Genomic DNA, 16,341 nt, shown 5'->3' on the forward strand with positions numbered 1-16,341 from the left:
GGGTAATGCTAGCCACATAAAATGAGATAAGAAGTGTTGCCTCATCCTGTATTTTTTGAAAGAGTTTATAAATCTTCATAAAATGTCTCTAGAATTCACCAATAAAGTCACTGGGGCCTGGGATTTTTTTTTGTGGAGAAAGGCTTTTTAATTATGAATTCAGATTGTTTTATACTCAGGGGGCTAATCAGATATCCTATCTCTTGCAGCTCTGATGTTTTGTATCCTTCAAGAAATTTGTTACTATAGAACTTATTTTATAAAGTTGATCATAATAATCTTTTATTCTTTAATGTCTATAGGGTCTGTAGTAATGACCACTTTTCCATTCGTGATCTTAGGAGTTGGTATCTTCTCCACGTTTTTTCTTGGTCTGTCTAGCTGGAGATTTATTAATGTTATTGATATTTTCAAAGACCCAATTGCTGGTTTAATTAATGTTCTCTATTATTTGTCTACTTTCTACTTCATTGCTTTTTTTCATGTGAATATTTAAGTTGAAGATTAAAGCAGTCAGAAGAAGTAAAGTTAAGAATTTCAAACTTGGGGCACCTGGGTGGCTCAGTCAATTAAGTGTCCAACTAGTGATTTTGGCTCAGGTCATGATCTCGGTGTTGTGGGATGGAGTCCCACATCAGGCTCCGTGCTTAGCAGGGATCCCGCTTGAGATTCTCGCCCTCTGCCCCTTCCCTCCTTCAAATACATAAATCTTAATTTAAAAAAAAAAAAGAATTCAGAAGTTAGTCACAGTAGCCACATTTCAAATGCTCACGTGAATTATACCAACATTTCTATCTTTGCAAATAATTCCACTGGATGGCTCTGGTCTGGGGGTGGGAGGTCTATTTCTCAGTTGTTCCCATTTATTTTAGCAAGCCATTTCTGAAAGCTTCTTGGATGAGCCATGCGGCCCTCTAATCCACCATAGTCTCCTGATAAACATAACTTTGTCTCCAGCTCAGGCCGTATGGCCACCTACCTTCATCCAGGTACCTCTGCCTCCTCTCGGCCCTGACTGCCTGTTCCCCATTTCTGCTTCCAGAAACACCTTCCAACACAGACATCTGCCCCTGCTCAAATGCAATAGCCCCATTGCCTGGAATCCCACAAGACTTTCCAGTGAGGCATGATCTGCCTCCCAATAGCCTGCGCCATGATTTAGATAGGTCACTGAGTCACTTGTGTCATTTCTCCATCACATACTGGTCCGCAGGGGGACAGAGAAGGGGAACAGAGGTACTTGCTCACTTCTCTTGGGCCAGGCCCATGTCCTAAGCCCCAGAGCTCAGGGCCCTCAGAGCTACCGAGGAAAACAGGTTCCTGCTCTTTGAGACCAGCTGGGTTTGGGGTGTGAGCCAAGCATCCAGGAGGGCATGAGCTCCCCAGCAGCAGTGCAAAGAACTGAGAGCACTAGTCTGGAATGGGTGCAGGGACAAAGGGTAGGGCCTGGGGCCTTGTGCTTTTCCATCCAGGGCCCCTGGGCCACCGGGACAGGCCAGCCCAACCCTTTACAGGAGTGGCTGGCATCTCTCCCTGACAGCCTGCCCTCCAGCCCTCCAGCCATGAATCACCTAGGCCTCACAGGAGGAAGCAGCGATAACCCCCGGCCCCAGAAGGGCCCCCCCCATCTCTGTCTTAATCCACCCTGCAGGGCAGGGCTCCACAGCCCCCTCCACTCCCGCCCCTGTCTGCCTGCACACCCCTGCCCCGCCCCCCACACCATGAGCTCCTTGGCCTGGAGCCCCCTTCCTCACAACCTCCTCCCTTTCTTGCAACCTCCCCCCTTCCTACCTCCGCCTCCCCCTGGGTCCCTGGTCTCTCAGCCCACCTGGCTCTCCCAAACTGCCTGCCCTGAGCCCTAGCACCCAGCAAAGGGTGAGGCTGGGGACTGTCTTCTGAGGGACATGGGCTGGGACCGACGCCCTGAGAGGATGGAGGCAGTTAGCAGGGAGCCACAGAGGGTGAGAGAGCTGGACAGCCCACCAGAGGACACAGTGAACAAGGCTAAATGTGGGGATCTAGAAGAGGGAAATGACAGGGCAGGGCCAGTGTAGGGGGCCCGGGGTGCTGAGGGGAGCTGGTGGGGGGTCCCAGGGGCAGGGGGTCCCGGGGATGCTGAGGGGTGGGGCCCAGGAGTGTGTGTGGGGGTCCCAGGGAGGGCTCAGGGAGCCAGCAGGTGCTCTGATCTGAGCCAACCCAGTGTAGGGGTGCAGGAGGACAGGTGAGAAGCCTCCCTAGGACCCAAAGGGCAGAGGAGCAGAGGCTCCAGCAGCTGTGTGGATGTGGCCATGGGACACCCTGGAGGAGGGTCCATTCCATAGGGAGGAAGTTGAGGCCCACAGAACCAGGAGCCTCCTTCCCCTCTTTCCTCCAAGCAGGCACATCCGCTGTTTGGGAAATGCGGTTTGCGGGGGGAGGGGGGATTGCGATCTTGAAATAACACTGGCTGGAGCTGGGGGGAGGCTGGGGGCCAGCGGGTGGACAATCAATTATGAGGATCCCGCCGTGAGCGGGCCGGGCGGGGGCCCAGCCAGGCCGGCTGTTTACATGCGTGCTCGTCTGTTTGGGGCCTGCAAATCCGTGTCAGATGTTAATGGAACAGCGTCATTTTTCTGCCGAGGTGGCATCCCCGGGGATGTTTGGATGAGGCGGCCGGCGGGACTCGGCCTGGGAAAGGCGGGCGGCGGCTGAGGAGGGAGGTCATCTGTCAGGCTGCCCGACAGCCGCTGCCCCGCCCAGGCCCCCTGTCCACCGGCGGGGAGGCACCCCACGCCCATGCTCTCCAGGAGGGAGGAGACTGCAAAGTGCTCCCAGCGGGCCCAGGCCCCTCGGCCACCTCCTGCGGTGACCCGACCCCCTGCGGGCGTGGCCGAGAGGACAGCGGGTGGGCCAGGGGGACACACTCCCACGCATCCCAGCTGGCGCCTCTCCTCTGTCCCTCCACTCGCGGTCAGCGGACCGAACAAGAGGCCCAGAGACAGGAAGTGACTGCTGGAGATCACACAGCCGGCGGCCCCTGGGTGAGAGAGGGGGTGGAGGCCTTCCTGAGGTCCCACCGCCAGGCGGCCAGGCGAGGGGTGCCCACCCCTCCTGACTCGTAGGGCCGGTAGGGGACATGACCTTGCCAGAACCTTGGCCCTGCTGAGCTCTCCACCCTCCCTGTGCCCCACTATTCCTTGGGAAGCTCACTCCTGCCCCAGGGCCTTTGCACAGGCCTTTTTGCAACCCCAACACTTACATCAGGCCCTCTGCTCAAAGGCTGTCTCCTCCGAGAGGCCTCCAGCCCAGGGCCCAAGCCACCCCTCCCGCACAGGCCAAGGCGGAGGCGCAGCGGTAAGGGACCAGCCGCAGGAAAGCTCGAGCACTCGGCCTCGCACACAGTAGGCACTCTGGAAATGCAGTCACACTGGCCACCTAGTGTTTGACAGAACGTTGTGCCACTGCGACCATGGGAATTACTGTGCAGGGGACTTGCTTTCCAGGTGGGACCTAGCGGGTAGCAGCCTTTCTAAAACCCTGGATGGGGAGCCCCCTTGACAGTCCTTCTTCTCTACCCAAAGAGGGCAGAGACCCCCCCAAACGATCTGCCTCAGTGTCCCTCTCTGCAAAGAGAGCCTCTTGCTCGGCTGTGCAGAGGTGGGGTGGGCAGGGCTGGGTGGAGGGCAGGTCTCTGTGTAGCCTGCAGAGCTAGAGACCCTCATGGGGGGGGGGGGGCGGCGAAACCAGGTGAGGGGACGGCACCTGCGCCCTTCACACAGCTGCCGGTGCCACAGTGTGACCTGGCCCTGCTGCCTGGAATTCAGCCCCCTGCTCCAGCCATCCCCACCTCAGGGCCTTTGCACGGCAGCCACCTTCCATCTGCTCTTGCCTCCTGGGGACAGAGAACTGTCCTACCTGCACTTGAACCCCAGCTCCACCAGCTGTGAGGCTGCATGCCTCAGTTTCTCCCTGGTTAAGATACAGACAGTCCTAGGACCTTCGAGGACAGTGGCGAGCGTGAAGCTGCCAGGACCTGGTTGGTGTAGGAACAGACCCCCCCTCCCCCCCCAGGCGCTCACCTAGGTCAGGACGACCGACCCCTCGCTCCTTCCAGAGTTGAGCCCCGGCGCCACACCCCCACCTCCACCGCCCCCACACCACTGGCTCCCACTCCGATGCCTCGACGGTTGGTTCCCGGCCCTGCCCTGCCCCCTGGTGGTCACTCTTGACATTTCCCCAAGGCGCCCAGTGGGACCCTTGCCGGCTGGTCCCCAGCCTGGAGGGGGCCCAGGGGCCCACAGTGCTGGGCACAGGGCGGGGTGGAGGCTCCCAGGGAGGGGGTGCAGCGAGGGGCTCCCGAGGGAGGCGAGCCCCAGGGGGTACGGGAGCCCTGGAGGGACGCCGCCTGCCTCGGGGCCTTTGCTCACGTTGCTAAAGACGTTTCGGTCTCCCCGTGGGAAGCCCCCTTACCTGGGTGTGCACGCAGACGCTGGCCAGACCTCGTCCTCCTCCAGGCCAGGCAGCGGTCTCTCCTGAGCTCCGCGACCTCTTTGGGGAAGTGCGCTGGATGATGGCTCCAGAAGGTTCTGAGCACTGCCTGGCCCGGCACGTAGCAGCTGTGGGTGACCATGGAATCCCGCTGGACTTGGGAAGGCCGGGCTGGAGCGCGGCGTGGGCCCTGTGGTGGTGACGATGGCTCCAGCCGCCCCTAGGGCCACCCTCCTCGGGCTCTGCAGGCCCACAGGATGGGGAGGTGGGGAGTTAGGGCCTGGGGTCAGGAGCCTGGGAGTGGGTGCTGGGCCTCCCCATCTGGAGGCGGTCAGCCTCAGCAGCTGACCCGCACCTGCTGCAACTGCCTTGGGAGCCCGGCGCGGGGGCAGGGGCCTTGGGCCTGGAGCTCATGCTTGCGGGACTCGTGCCCGTGGGGACGTCTGAAAGCCCAGAGGCCGGCGGTGGAGGCGGTGGGAAGGAAGCGTGGTGACCTGGACCCGGGCCCTGGGTATGAACGGACCGCACAGCCTGCCCTGCCCGGAGGGGGAGACCCCAGAAAATCCACAGCACCTGGCCCCTCCACCCCTGCGGGGTGCACCCAGGGCCACAGCTCAGACACGCCCAGCCAGGGACCCTGTTGGGACACCTTGCACAGGCTGCGGGGCCCCATGGGGGCACAGGGCACGGCCCAGGGATCCTGCGTTGGGGCTTAGGGCTCAGGGGATGCTGGGTAGCCTCTGGGAGCCTCTCCCCAGCCCTGGCCTCAGCCCCCTGCCCCCAGACAAGCTCTAAAGGTCCAGTCCTGACAGCCACACGAAGGCAGGGGCACCAGGAGCACCCAGACGGCCCAGCCTCCAGGGTGCGGGCTCAGGGCAGGCCAGTCTGGGTTTGGTGGGCATCCGGAGAGGGGCCTGCAGAACAGGGCACCTGATGGCTGTGAGGTGGCAGCGTGGTCACCCGCCCCCCCCCCCCCCCCCCCCCGGAGCCATGGAGCAGAATCTGTCTGGAGCTGGGCAGGGATAAGACAGCAGCAAGCAGGGAGAGTGCCCAGTCGGGGGGACGTGGGCTGTTGGGGGCTCTGGGACGGTGCTACCTCCAAGGGCAGCAACGCCTGAGATGCCCAACAGAGGGGCCGCCCCACGTGGACACAGGGCACCACTGGGGGGCAGCACTTTCCATTCAGGAGAGTGGGTACCTGGAGCCCCACCCCAACCCTCCAGCTCAGGGAGGTCCTGGAGGCGCTCAGCCGCGTGGGGCACAGACGGCCACGCTGGCTGCCCAGCAGGATGGAGGGACCTTGCTGTGCTTTGTCACAAATGGCACATGATGAACTGCCACCCACACACCGTCTGAATACACTGCCCACCCACAGACGCTCTCAGCGGGGCGGCCTGCGTCTGGAGGCTTGGTGCATGGACAGGCAGCTCTGCTAACTGGAGCCCCATGCCCAGACCAAGCCCATCGGCCCCTGTGGACCAGCCTCAGTATGACAGGCCCGGCCGGCAGCAGGGATGCCCAGCGGGTCCCTCCCGGGTGCCCGAACCCTCCGTCCTCTCCGGCCCCACGTCCCGACTGCAGGGGCGTAGACAGATCCTGCACAGCCGCGGAGCATCTCTGGGTGCCTGGCCTGCACTCACCGGCCTCCGCTAGGTACGCACCGTGGGCAGTAGGTGCTTCTGGAGGCTCCCGAGGCTGCCCAGGGCTGCGGTCACGGAGCCGGGGTCCCACAGGCCGCCGGCCCCCACGGGCTCTTCGGGCCGTTCCTGCAGGCGGCGTGGGGCACGGCGGCTCTGGGGTGCAGGGCAGCACGTGGGCCGGGCCCTCGGTGCCCCCTCCCACCACCCCCACCGCGGGAGCAGACGCTGGCGAGTGAGCAGGAACGACACAGACATGGTTCTGTACAAAACCTGAAATATTTTTACTCTTTTAAAACTTTGATCTAAGCTGCCTTAGACCTCATGGACTCGATACAAGAGTAATATGAATTGGGAAATAAAACACTTTAATAGCCACGGTAAACTTTGTTAGAAATGTACATGTTGCCAAATAATAATAATAAACTTTAAAAAATAAAAGAGAGAGAGAGAGAGAACAGCTTGATGGCCGGGTTAGATTATATAAATGTTCAACGAGGACGGGAAAGGAGCCTCGCAGACGCCGGGACGGCACGGTGGGCGCCGTGGGCGCCCTGCGAGCTCGTCCGCCAGCCTCGGGGCCGGCCTCACGGACACGGCGCCCGGGGACAGGCGTATAAACAAAGCTCATAAGAAATGTACAAATATAAAAAGCTACAAACATTAATAAATTACAGCATCACAAAACACAGAAACACTTCACAAGGTGCTAAGTAAAATAACTGCATCCCCACCCCCTTCGCCAACGAGACGGAAAGAAAGAGCTGGTGTCCGGGTCGGAGACCCCGCGCCCGCCGCGTGGAACGGGTCTGGGGCGCGGTTTGCTGCTGCAAACACACAGAGAAGGCTCCGCAGACACCACTTGTTTTTCAGGCAATACCTTAGTTCCTAAAAGAAAAAAGTAACACCAACAGGAACAATAAACAGAAAGAAGGAAGGCAAACCCAAGTGTTCGTCATACTCGGCAAAAAACTCGTATAAATGTTAATGACGGACTCTCTAGAAAGAAATTCCTAAAGATACTTTTACTCTTATAAAAAAGAAGTTATTTAAAAAGCTATTTACACGCTACATTCTATGAAAAATATGCTTCAGGAGATACATCTAAAATTAAAATACAGGATTGCCTGAGAAACAACTCCAGCCCCCTCCATGTCGACGGGCGGACGTTCAGTCCGGGGTCCACCTGGGGACTCGACACCAAACACACAGGTGACAAGACAGACGTGCTGGGCCCCGCGTCCTCGGGCTGCCCGCCGCCATCCGCCCCGCCAGGCGGGGTGCCTCGGCTGAGAAGTGCTTCTAGGAGTGTAGCCGGGGGGGCAGCACGGGGCCCCCCCCCACGGCTTGGCCCAGGCCCCCAGGCCCCACATCACAGCTGGGCCCGACCCTGCCTGGGGGGAGAGGGGGAACCCCGTGACGGCGCCCCCTCCCCACCAACACACTGACCCTGCTCACGGCCCCGGTGTCCCAAGAAAGGCCCCAGCCATTCAGGGCACGACACCCAACATCCGGCCCGCCACCCGCCACCGGGGAGCACAGAGGCCCCTCTCCCGGCCGGGCCGCACACTCTCTGGACTGTCTGAGAATCACTCAGGAAGAGCAGGGGGGCACAGAAGACCCCACTCTCTCCTCCTCTTCCTCTCTAGTGTTCTTTCCTTTTTTAAGCCTCTGGAGCCTACCGGCCTGTGGCCAGCTCGGACTCTGGGCCTGGTGAGCACTGGCTCACTCCTCCTTCCTCGAAGGACTCATGTTCCCAACAGAGCTGCAGAAGCCCTGTGATCACACCCACACTCAGGGGGGCCCAGAGGCTCTCCTGGAACTGGAATGGTCCTCAAACAGGCAGGGCCGAGTTTCAGGAACTGGTCACTCTAAGCAACTTGAGAAAGGACGTCCGTCCGCGTCGGTGCGCTCTGCCGGCTGAAGCAACAGATGCTCATATGGGGGGAGTGGTGGCCGGGAGGGCCAGGCCCTCCCCAGGGTGAGGCAGCGCGGCCGCCCTCCTGGGGGCTGATGTCCTAGCGGGGCTCCGGGGGTCCTGAGCGGAGCAGAAGGATCCTGGCTTTCCAAACTTTAAAGGAGCAGTTTTCCATTCCGATGAATTTTCAAAATTTTCCCAAGCCTCTGCTTGGCGGTGGCCATGCCCTTCTTTGTACGTTTTCCTGCAGGCAGAGGAGATGGAAATGTGCCAGGTGAGCAGAGGTCAGGGGAGGCCGGGGTCCCACCCTTGGGGCACGGTGACAAGGGCGGGGAGCACTGCTACAGGGGTGAGGCACAGGGTGGAGACAGGTGGGGCCCAGGGGACGGTGGGGACCAAGGACCTCACAGCAGTCCTGCCCCCAACGGATCCCCTCGGGCCCTCCCAGGAGCCTTCAGCCTGGCACTGACCACACCTCCTCCTGGCCAGGCCCTGAAGCCCAGGCCACCAGACCCGCCCGGCCCATGTGTGACCACAGCTTCGTGTCCAAAGGGCCGAGGGGTGGCTGTGGACACATGGCCAAGCTGCACAAGGAACCTGCCGTCCCCACGGTATAGCCGTGGGCGGCCTGGGGGATGCAGGCACGGTACCTTTGGCAGCGGTGTTGTTGGGGGATGATGCGGAGGGCCGCCTCTGCGTGAGGAAGACCCCGGGGGCCATGGGCTGGGAGGCTCGGCCAGCCTGCGCCCCTGCAAAGGCTCCAGCCGCCGTGTATTCGTGGTCCGCCAGGCTGCTGCTATGTGCCTCAGGCGGGGGCTCAGGTGAGCTGCCCTCCTGGGAGGCCTGGCTACTGGCTGTGCTGGTAGAGGCCGGGGTGGTGGAGGCCGGGGTGGTGGAGGCCGAGGTGGTAGAGGCCGAGGTGGTGGAGGCCGAGGTGGTGGAGGCGGACGTGGTGCTGGCAGACGTGGTGCTGGCAGACGTGGTGCTGGCAGAGGTGGTGGAGGCGGAGGGGGAGGGCGTGTTGGGAGCCAGCTTCCTCTTGGTGTTCTTTTTCTTTCTGCTCTTCTGCTCCTCCTTTGGACACAGCACATGGGCGGCCTCAGACGCTGAGTGGCCCCTCAGGCCTCCTGAGCGAGGGGATGAGTCCCCTGCCCCATCACCCCCCATTACCCAACCCTGAGTGGCCAGTTCCCGCCTCCCCAACACCCCCCAGGGGTCAGCACTGCTCCAGTGACCCCAAGCCCGTGACAGCCCCTGGCCTCCCCTGGGAGCAGAGGTAGGCTCCCTCCTCACCTGCTGGGACAGCTTGGCTGCAGCAGCTGCCAGCCCAGTCTCGATGGAGGCCACCCTGGTGCCCTCGCGCACAGGCCTGTCCTGCCTCGGCACCGATGGCCCAACCCTTGCTGTGGGAGAGAAGGACACCTGCTCGAGCGGTGTCCCCCCCATCATCTGCATGCCCTCCCAGGCCCCATGACCCGGCCCCCGTCTGTCCAAGATCACAACATGAGCCCCGATGTGAAGGGTCCATGCCAGCAAGACAGGAACAAGCAGGTGGGGTCATGCAGATGGTGACAAGCCCCCCACCCCCATGGCTGCCATGACCCTGCCAGGTGCAGTCATGGCCTTCCCAGGGGTGCTCTCTCAGACCCCATGGGGACCCCCACCCACCTAGCCCACTCACAGGAGGAGTGCAGCCCCACTGAGGCCCCTGCAGGCCCCCACCCCCACCCCCGGCCACAGCCTTGAAGCCAGAGGGACGGGCAGGGGGCGCCCAGTTCCACACACTACCTGTGGGGCTGTAGGGAGCGTCGTCAGAGCCTTTCCTCCTCTTGGACCGGGACTTGAAGACGGGACTGTCCTCATCCGACTCCAGAGAGGGATAAACTACGGGGTGGGGGGAGGACCTGAGCCAGCGACGCCGCGGGGGACAAAGCTTCTGTGGGCAGGTCTGGTGAGCTGCTGTCCCCCCCAGAACGGCTGCCCCATGCACGGCATAGGCGGCCCCCAAACCATCGGGCCTGGCCACAGGGCCTCCTAGCAGGTCCCCTGCTCTGTGGCTGCAGAGAGGGAAACACCCAGCATCCCTGGAGCCCACCCAGCGGGTCCCTGGGAAGCAAGCCCCACCTGATAGCCCTGGTGACCCCAGGTGCCCCCACTATAGGGGTGTCTTGCCACCTCCAGGGCCTGCCCTGCCCCCCAAGGGAGCTCACTGCCAACAGCCTATCAGACTGGGGTGGGTCCCCAGCTACCCGCCCAGCTAGGCCCCTACTGGCCCCCAGCCACCCCCCCAGTGGCACCCCCAGCCAACTCCCAGCCAGGACCCCGGGAGTGGAGCAGAAGGTCCAGGGCCAACCTCCACTCGGAGAGGGCTCTTCTGGGGGCAGGAGCGTGAGCTCCAAGGCAGCCCCTGCACCACCAGAGCCAGCACCCCTGGGCCCTAACCACCCCTGGGGGCAGGCCATGGTGTGCAGGCAGGTCCTCGTTCCTGAGACCCTCCCCAAGACCGGCAGCAGCCCCCACCGAACTGCTGGGAGCCCCAAGGGCAGGGTCTGAAAGGCTGTGGTCAGTGGTGAGGGGTCAGCCCTGGGGACCCCCCCCCACTCTGCCCACCTCCAAGGCAGCCGCTCTGGGCCTCAGTGTCATTTTCCACACCGAGACCGACCAAGTGGATGGGGTCTCAAGCAGTGTGCAAGCGTATGGCCGTGGGGTGGCTGGGCCAGGGCAGGGCATCTGCCCTCCACCCAGAACACCACCTCCCAGGTCCAAGCCCGGGACACCCCACACCTGGCCTCACAAAGCCCCCGCACCTGCGTCCACAGCGCAGCATCCACAGAGGTGATAGGTGGAGGCCGCCAGGCGACTGGGACGGGAGCAGCCGGGGGAGGTGGGGGTGAGCCCAGCACAGGCTCGGGGCTGTGGGCACGCGCCCTGGAGAGCCCATGAGGACAGCGTGTACCACACATGGCGCACACGCACGGGGGCTCTGTGGTGGGGCCAGGGGCATTCCTCCTGGGTGGCGATAGTGGCACCCCTCCCCTGGGGACACCTTCCGAAGGCTGCCTCCCGTGTCCTGGAGGAGGCCCGGCCCCACATGGCCAGCACCGCGGACAGGCCCCGCCCGCCCCTGGGGCTCACCGTAATCCGAGTCCTTGAAGCAGGCGTCCAGGTGGTCCTGCTCCTCCTCGTAGTCGTCCAGGTCCATGCTGTTCTTGGCCGCCCTCTTCAGCAGCCGCTTGCCCGCGCTCTTGCTGCCACCCCCGTTCTTCCGGGCCCCGTGGGCCGCCAATGAGCTGCCCTTGGTCTGGCCGGCACCCCATGTGGTCTGCAGGCAGGAGTCAGAGGCCTGCAGGTTGGCCATGGACAGCATTCCCTGAATGGCTTCCTGTGTGCTGGGGGAGGCCGGGGGCTGGCTGGGGGCACAGAGAGACAGGCACTCAGCTCAGTGCCCAGCGCCCACCGCCCCTGCTCCCTCCCACTCAGCGGCGAGGACACACGGCTGGAGCACAGTGGTTGCTCATGACTCCTGCTTAGGAGAGGGGCCCTCAGGGTGCCTGGGTGGCTCAGCAGTTGAGTGTCTGCCTTCAGCCCAGGATGTGATCCTGGAGACCCAGGATCGAGTCCCACAGCGGGCTCCCCGCAGGGAGCCTGCTTCTCCCTCTGCCTGTGTCTGCCTCTCTCTGGGTCTCTCATGTATAAATAAATAAAATCTTTTTTTTAAAAAAAAAAAAAAAAAAAAGGAACAGCCAGGTGTCTGCCCTCACACCCTGCAGGGACAGAGAAGGCGTGGAGCAGGGACACAGGGAGGGGCAGACAGGGAGTGCCCATGCGTCTGATTGCAGCTGCCCCTTCCATCTTGTTTTCTACCGGAGGGCCACATGTCAGCTCAGCCCCAGGTCCTCAGCCACCCCCATGGGTGCTGTGCTTTCCCAAGGCTGCCTCCCACTGCCCTGACCCTGCACCCGCAGTCCCTAAAGCTCCAGCTCCCCTCCCTCCAGGACCTGCTCTCTGGCTCCTGAGACACCCCATGAGGCTGTGCCTGGCACTGTGCTTTCTGCTGGGCTCTGGGCGGGGCACAGGGCCTCTCCCTGCATCACCAGGGTCCTGGACATGGCTGGATGGGGAGAGCTCACAAAGCACAGGTCTGGGCTCCTCTAGAAGCTTCATCCTCCTCATCCCTGTGGACCCTGTCATGGGGGGCAGGACAGCCCACCCTGGGCTGCAGGGCCCTACTGAACTGACCCTCCCTCCAGCCCCTGGGCCCCAGCAGCCAGGCACAGGCTCCCACCCCGTGCCTGGCTGCTGGGGCCCCACAGCCCTCCTCTCCTCACAGACCAGAAGGCCCAGGGAGCAGGGTCCTCTCCTGATATCGGACGTCCAGCCCCCTCCTGCCTGCCCAGGTGCCCCAGGGGCAGGGCCCACTACGGGGTCTTGCAACCCTAAAGCAGCAGCCAAAGTGTCAGTCCAAGCAAGCCCTGTCAGAGGTTCAGCATCATCCTGCATCAGCGGCTTTCACACCCTCCCCTACACCCTTCCCCCCTCCCCTCCCCCCAAAGTGTTTTGGAGCACATGTAGTAGAACCCTTAACCTGAAAAGGGACCATGAGTCCCCACGCGGAAATGAGAGCTTCCCAGGCCTCGGGCTGGAGGTTGGGGGTGGAGCTGGCCCCCAGGGAGCACCCAGGGCCCAGGGAGGCCAGCGTGGACAGAACCGTCCTGCTGGTCACTGCTGGCTCCAGGCCCGGGCACCGCCCCAGCTCCCGCCCTGACACAGGACCACAGCGCTCTGGTTTCTGCTGGGGCCAAACAGGACTGCAGACCCAAGGCCAAAACAATGAAAAGGTCCAGTCCAGGCAGCAACCCCCACCCCCGGCAGAGGCAGGAACTCCCTGCCACGGATGCAGCCTCCCCAGCCCCACTGCGAGGATCTGCCCTGGAGCACAAGGGCGCTGTGCAGCACGGTCACTGGGGGTCTCTGAACAGGACAGACCTCTGCCCACAGGGGAACAGCAGTGGGCTCCCCACCCCCTGTGACTCCAGGCTCTGGGGTGTCCACACGGCCCCTCAGCCAGGGCAGGGAGGGCTGGGGCCAGGGCACACACTGCACAGGACCCCACCACCACCATGGGGTCCCTGCCCAGTTTGGTTGCTCCAAGGGGCAGGCCTGAGAGCCCAGGGCCGCAGGCAGCAGGGGCCACACGTCTGTCCACACACGGCCAGTGAATCAAGGAGCACAGTCTACCTAGCTCACATGGAAAATAATCTCTTAATCCTCCAATTATCATTCCAACATTCCCCTACCCCTGCGGTGCGCACTGCCAACCATCCACAACAAATTAACATATTTCCCTCCATTTTTTTCAGCTTTTTTTTTCCCAGCAGCGAAAACTTAAAACAGAGCAAATGGACCATCAAAAACTGACCTGCTCTCCAATCGGGAGATTGGGGAGAGGAACCGCCTGCAGCGGGGAGAGGGGGTGGGCCTGGCAGGCATGCATGTGCACGTGCGGGTGGTGTGAGGGCACATGTGAGTGTCTGCAGGTAGTGAGCGTAGCACTGCACACGGGCCGCCCTCCTCCCGGGCCGGGGCCCCGGTGTCCCCCGTGCAGAGACCCTGCTCTCCAGCATCTTGACCTTCAGGCAGCACCAGGGTAATGGTGCCCCCAGGGGCCAGCACCAGCAGCAGTGCCCTGCCCTCAGTGAACCGGGGTCACAGCCAGGCTTGTCCCAGCAAAGGGGCCTCAGGCCCCGTCCCACCACGGCAGAGGCCACAGGGCATCTGTGGGTGAGGGGCCCTTGGGGCACCTCTACAGAAGTCCCTCCTGGCGGGCAGGAGATGCAGGCCTCTGGCCATCTGAAGGGAACATGGCACCCAGAACAGAGTCCTGAGAGGAGACTCAGCCATTCGACTCCACCTCCTTGGCTTTGGGTGTCTACACCCACCGGGAGCAGCCTCCCTGCGGGTTCACGCGGCCCTGGGACCTGGGTTCTGGAAACATGGCCTCACCTCAGAGGCAGATGTAGGGGAGCCCCGTGCAGGCCCCTTGCAGGCCGCACAGGCTGCCCTTCCCCGGCAGGTCCCCCTGCCTGGACATCGATGCCCAGCACATGCAGACCCCTGGGACCCCACACCCGGGTCCATCAACAGGCAGGTGGGGCTCTGGTCCCCCAAGGCGGCGGGGAGCCCCGACCCCTTGGTGAGCTGTTTGTGCTACTTGTGGAAATCCCATGTGGGGAAAAAATGAACACAACACGTAACCCAGTTTAAGCAGATGGAGAGAGAATTCAACTGGGACCATGTCCAGAAAAGTGAGCCCGGGCCCTTCATCCAACGAAGCCTAGAGGGGTTAGCTGGTTCATCTCCCATCAGAGGCCAGGCCACCCCGGGCCTTCACGGCCGCAGCCACACGAAGGCATGTCGGGGTGCACACGGGGCTTCAGGACAGTCTGGTGTGGCCCCCGTGCCCCACGGGGTGTGGCCCTGGGAACCCTCCTCGGGCCACAGCTCTTCCATCCCCAAGCTCTGAGGTCATGGTCTCCATCCCTGCGGGGTGAGGTCTCTGCAGCCCCAGGGCTCAAAGATACCACATGCCCTTGACCAGGAGGCTGGGTTTGCGCCATGGAAAATTTCCTACATGACCTTCAGAGCATCTGGGTAGCGTCCAGATGGAGCCAGCCAGACGTCACGGCTGGAGCTGAGTGTCCAGGACTGTGGTGGGTGGGGTGCGGCCCCCTACTCACCTCCCTGGCCACTAGGCAGCCCCTCTGTGGGGCACGGGTCCTGCTCCGGCTGCCCTGCCTCTGCGGTGAGGGCACAAATGGCCCCACGTTGGCGTGGCCTGGGCTCCTCCCCAGGGGTACCCGCACCCCACGGCCTCTCTGCAGGCACCCTGGACCTACCTGTTGGGGTTGTACTCAAGGGCTCCCACCTCCTCGCTGGCCTGCAGGAGGTCCAGGATGCCCGCCGCCGAGCCCGCACCCTCCTTCTTCACTTTGGCGTTGCGGGCAGGCTTGGTGTCTGTGTCAATGTGCAGTGAGCCCTCGTCAGAGGAGTCGTCGCTCTATTGTGGGGACAGGGCCACAGGTCAGAGGCTTTAGGGGACCTGCTATTTCCCCCTGCATGGAAAGATGTTTCTCCAAGTTTTTAAAGAGCCAGCCCTTGTAATGGGCACCACAGGGCCAGCTGGCCAGACACACCGTACAGGAGATTGCCGGAGCTTTCCACTGGGACTGCAGGCCTGCCCGTGGGACGGGGCTGTCCTGATGCCCTGTTTCCCCAGAGGACCCTGTTTCCTCACAGGGCCTCCCACATGAACCCCAATCCTGACCAGAGATACAAGGAGCTGGGGGGCTGGGCAGGGAACAAGCGGAAGCTCAGACCCACAGCCCCTGGCAGGTGGCTCTGCAGGGACCTGGCCTCCTGGGAGCTGCTGGGCCTGGCACCATCTGTCATGGTCATGGCAGGGCAGCCACCCGCAGAGACCCACAGACCCCCGCTTTCAGCCCTCCTCCACGGGGCCACGGCCTGAACCCTGGCCACCCTCCCCATGAAAACACCCGAGGAGAGGCAGAAGAGGACAACCCTTTTGCAGCCCCCACACCAGGCCATCAGCAGGGTCCTGCGTGCGCAGACCAGCCCAAGGCAGGCATGGACACACGGCTCGGCCTCACCTTGTAGAGTGCGGACTCCAGCTTTGGCTTCGTGACGGGCGTGGGCAGTGGCTCCTTCCCATCCAGTAAGACTGAAACACAGCAGACGGGCGTCTGGCAGAGGCCACGGAGGACGGCCCACTCCCCACCCTCACGCCCTCACTCACAAGACAAGTCTCTCTTGGGGGCGGTCCTCTTCCTCCGGATGGGAAACTCGTCAATCTTGAGCTCCCCGTCGTCCGACACGTACTCGTACTCGTCCCGCACCGGCTGTGGCTTGTCCTCCTTGAAGCTCTGCATGGCCCCAAACACGCCCGGGCTGGGCTGCGGCTTCAGGGCCTTGGGGCTGCGGCAGCACGAGCAGTGTCAGCGTCCCCACGGCCCCTGCTAGGCCTCGATAATGTGCTCCCCAAGCCCCCACGCAGAGTCCCGCACCAGCCTGGCTCATGCCAATGTCCTGCATCCCCTGCACAGCTCTCGGGAGCATAAATTCAGACGATATTCTTAAAGACCATCCTTCAGCAGGGCCTTCCCTCAGGGCAAGGAAGGCTCTGGGCGTGCCCAGCGGTGGGGAGAGCGGGGGCAGTGGGGACATCGGGGACAGTGGGCAGGGCAGGCCCGCGTCAGCTCCCAGCAGGGTGGCTCCGAGCACCAGGCAGCCCTGCTGCACATG

General features: G+C 62.5%; 1 protein-coding gene across 3 annotated transcripts in view; it reads right to left on the reverse strand.

Annotated features, from left to right (window-relative positions):
• Nucleotides 1–6,364: 6,364 nt before the first annotated feature.
• Nucleotides 6,365–16,341, reverse strand: part of PHF2 (PHD finger protein 2) — a 66,976-nt gene continuing 56,999 nt past the window's right edge. For all 3 annotated transcript variants that reach the window (XM_077910911.1, XM_077910912.1, XM_077910913.1), the window contains 8 exons: nt 15,836–16,014; nt 15,690–15,760; nt 14,919–15,079; nt 11,158–11,432; nt 9,811–9,906; nt 9,316–9,425; nt 8,673–9,096; nt 6,365–8,266 (listed from right to left, as the gene is read on the reverse strand). In XM_077910911.1, coding sequence (XP_077767037.1) covers nt 8,178–8,266; nt 8,673–9,096; nt 9,316–9,425; nt 9,811–9,906; nt 11,158–11,432; nt 14,919–15,079; nt 15,690–15,760; nt 15,836–16,014 — 1,405 coding nt within the window. In that variant the 3' untranslated portion in view covers nt 6,365–8,177. The remainder of the gene's footprint in view (nt 8,267–8,672; nt 9,097–9,315; nt 9,426–9,810; nt 9,907–11,157; nt 11,433–14,918; nt 15,080–15,689; nt 15,761–15,835; nt 16,015–16,341) is intronic.

This window comes from Canis aureus, chromosome 1 (genome assembly GCF_053574225.1).
Source record: "Canis aureus isolate CA01 chromosome 1, VMU_Caureus_v.1.0, whole genome shotgun sequence".
In the NCBI taxonomy this organism is placed as follows: domain Eukaryota; kingdom Metazoa; phylum Chordata; class Mammalia; order Carnivora; family Canidae; genus Canis; species Canis aureus.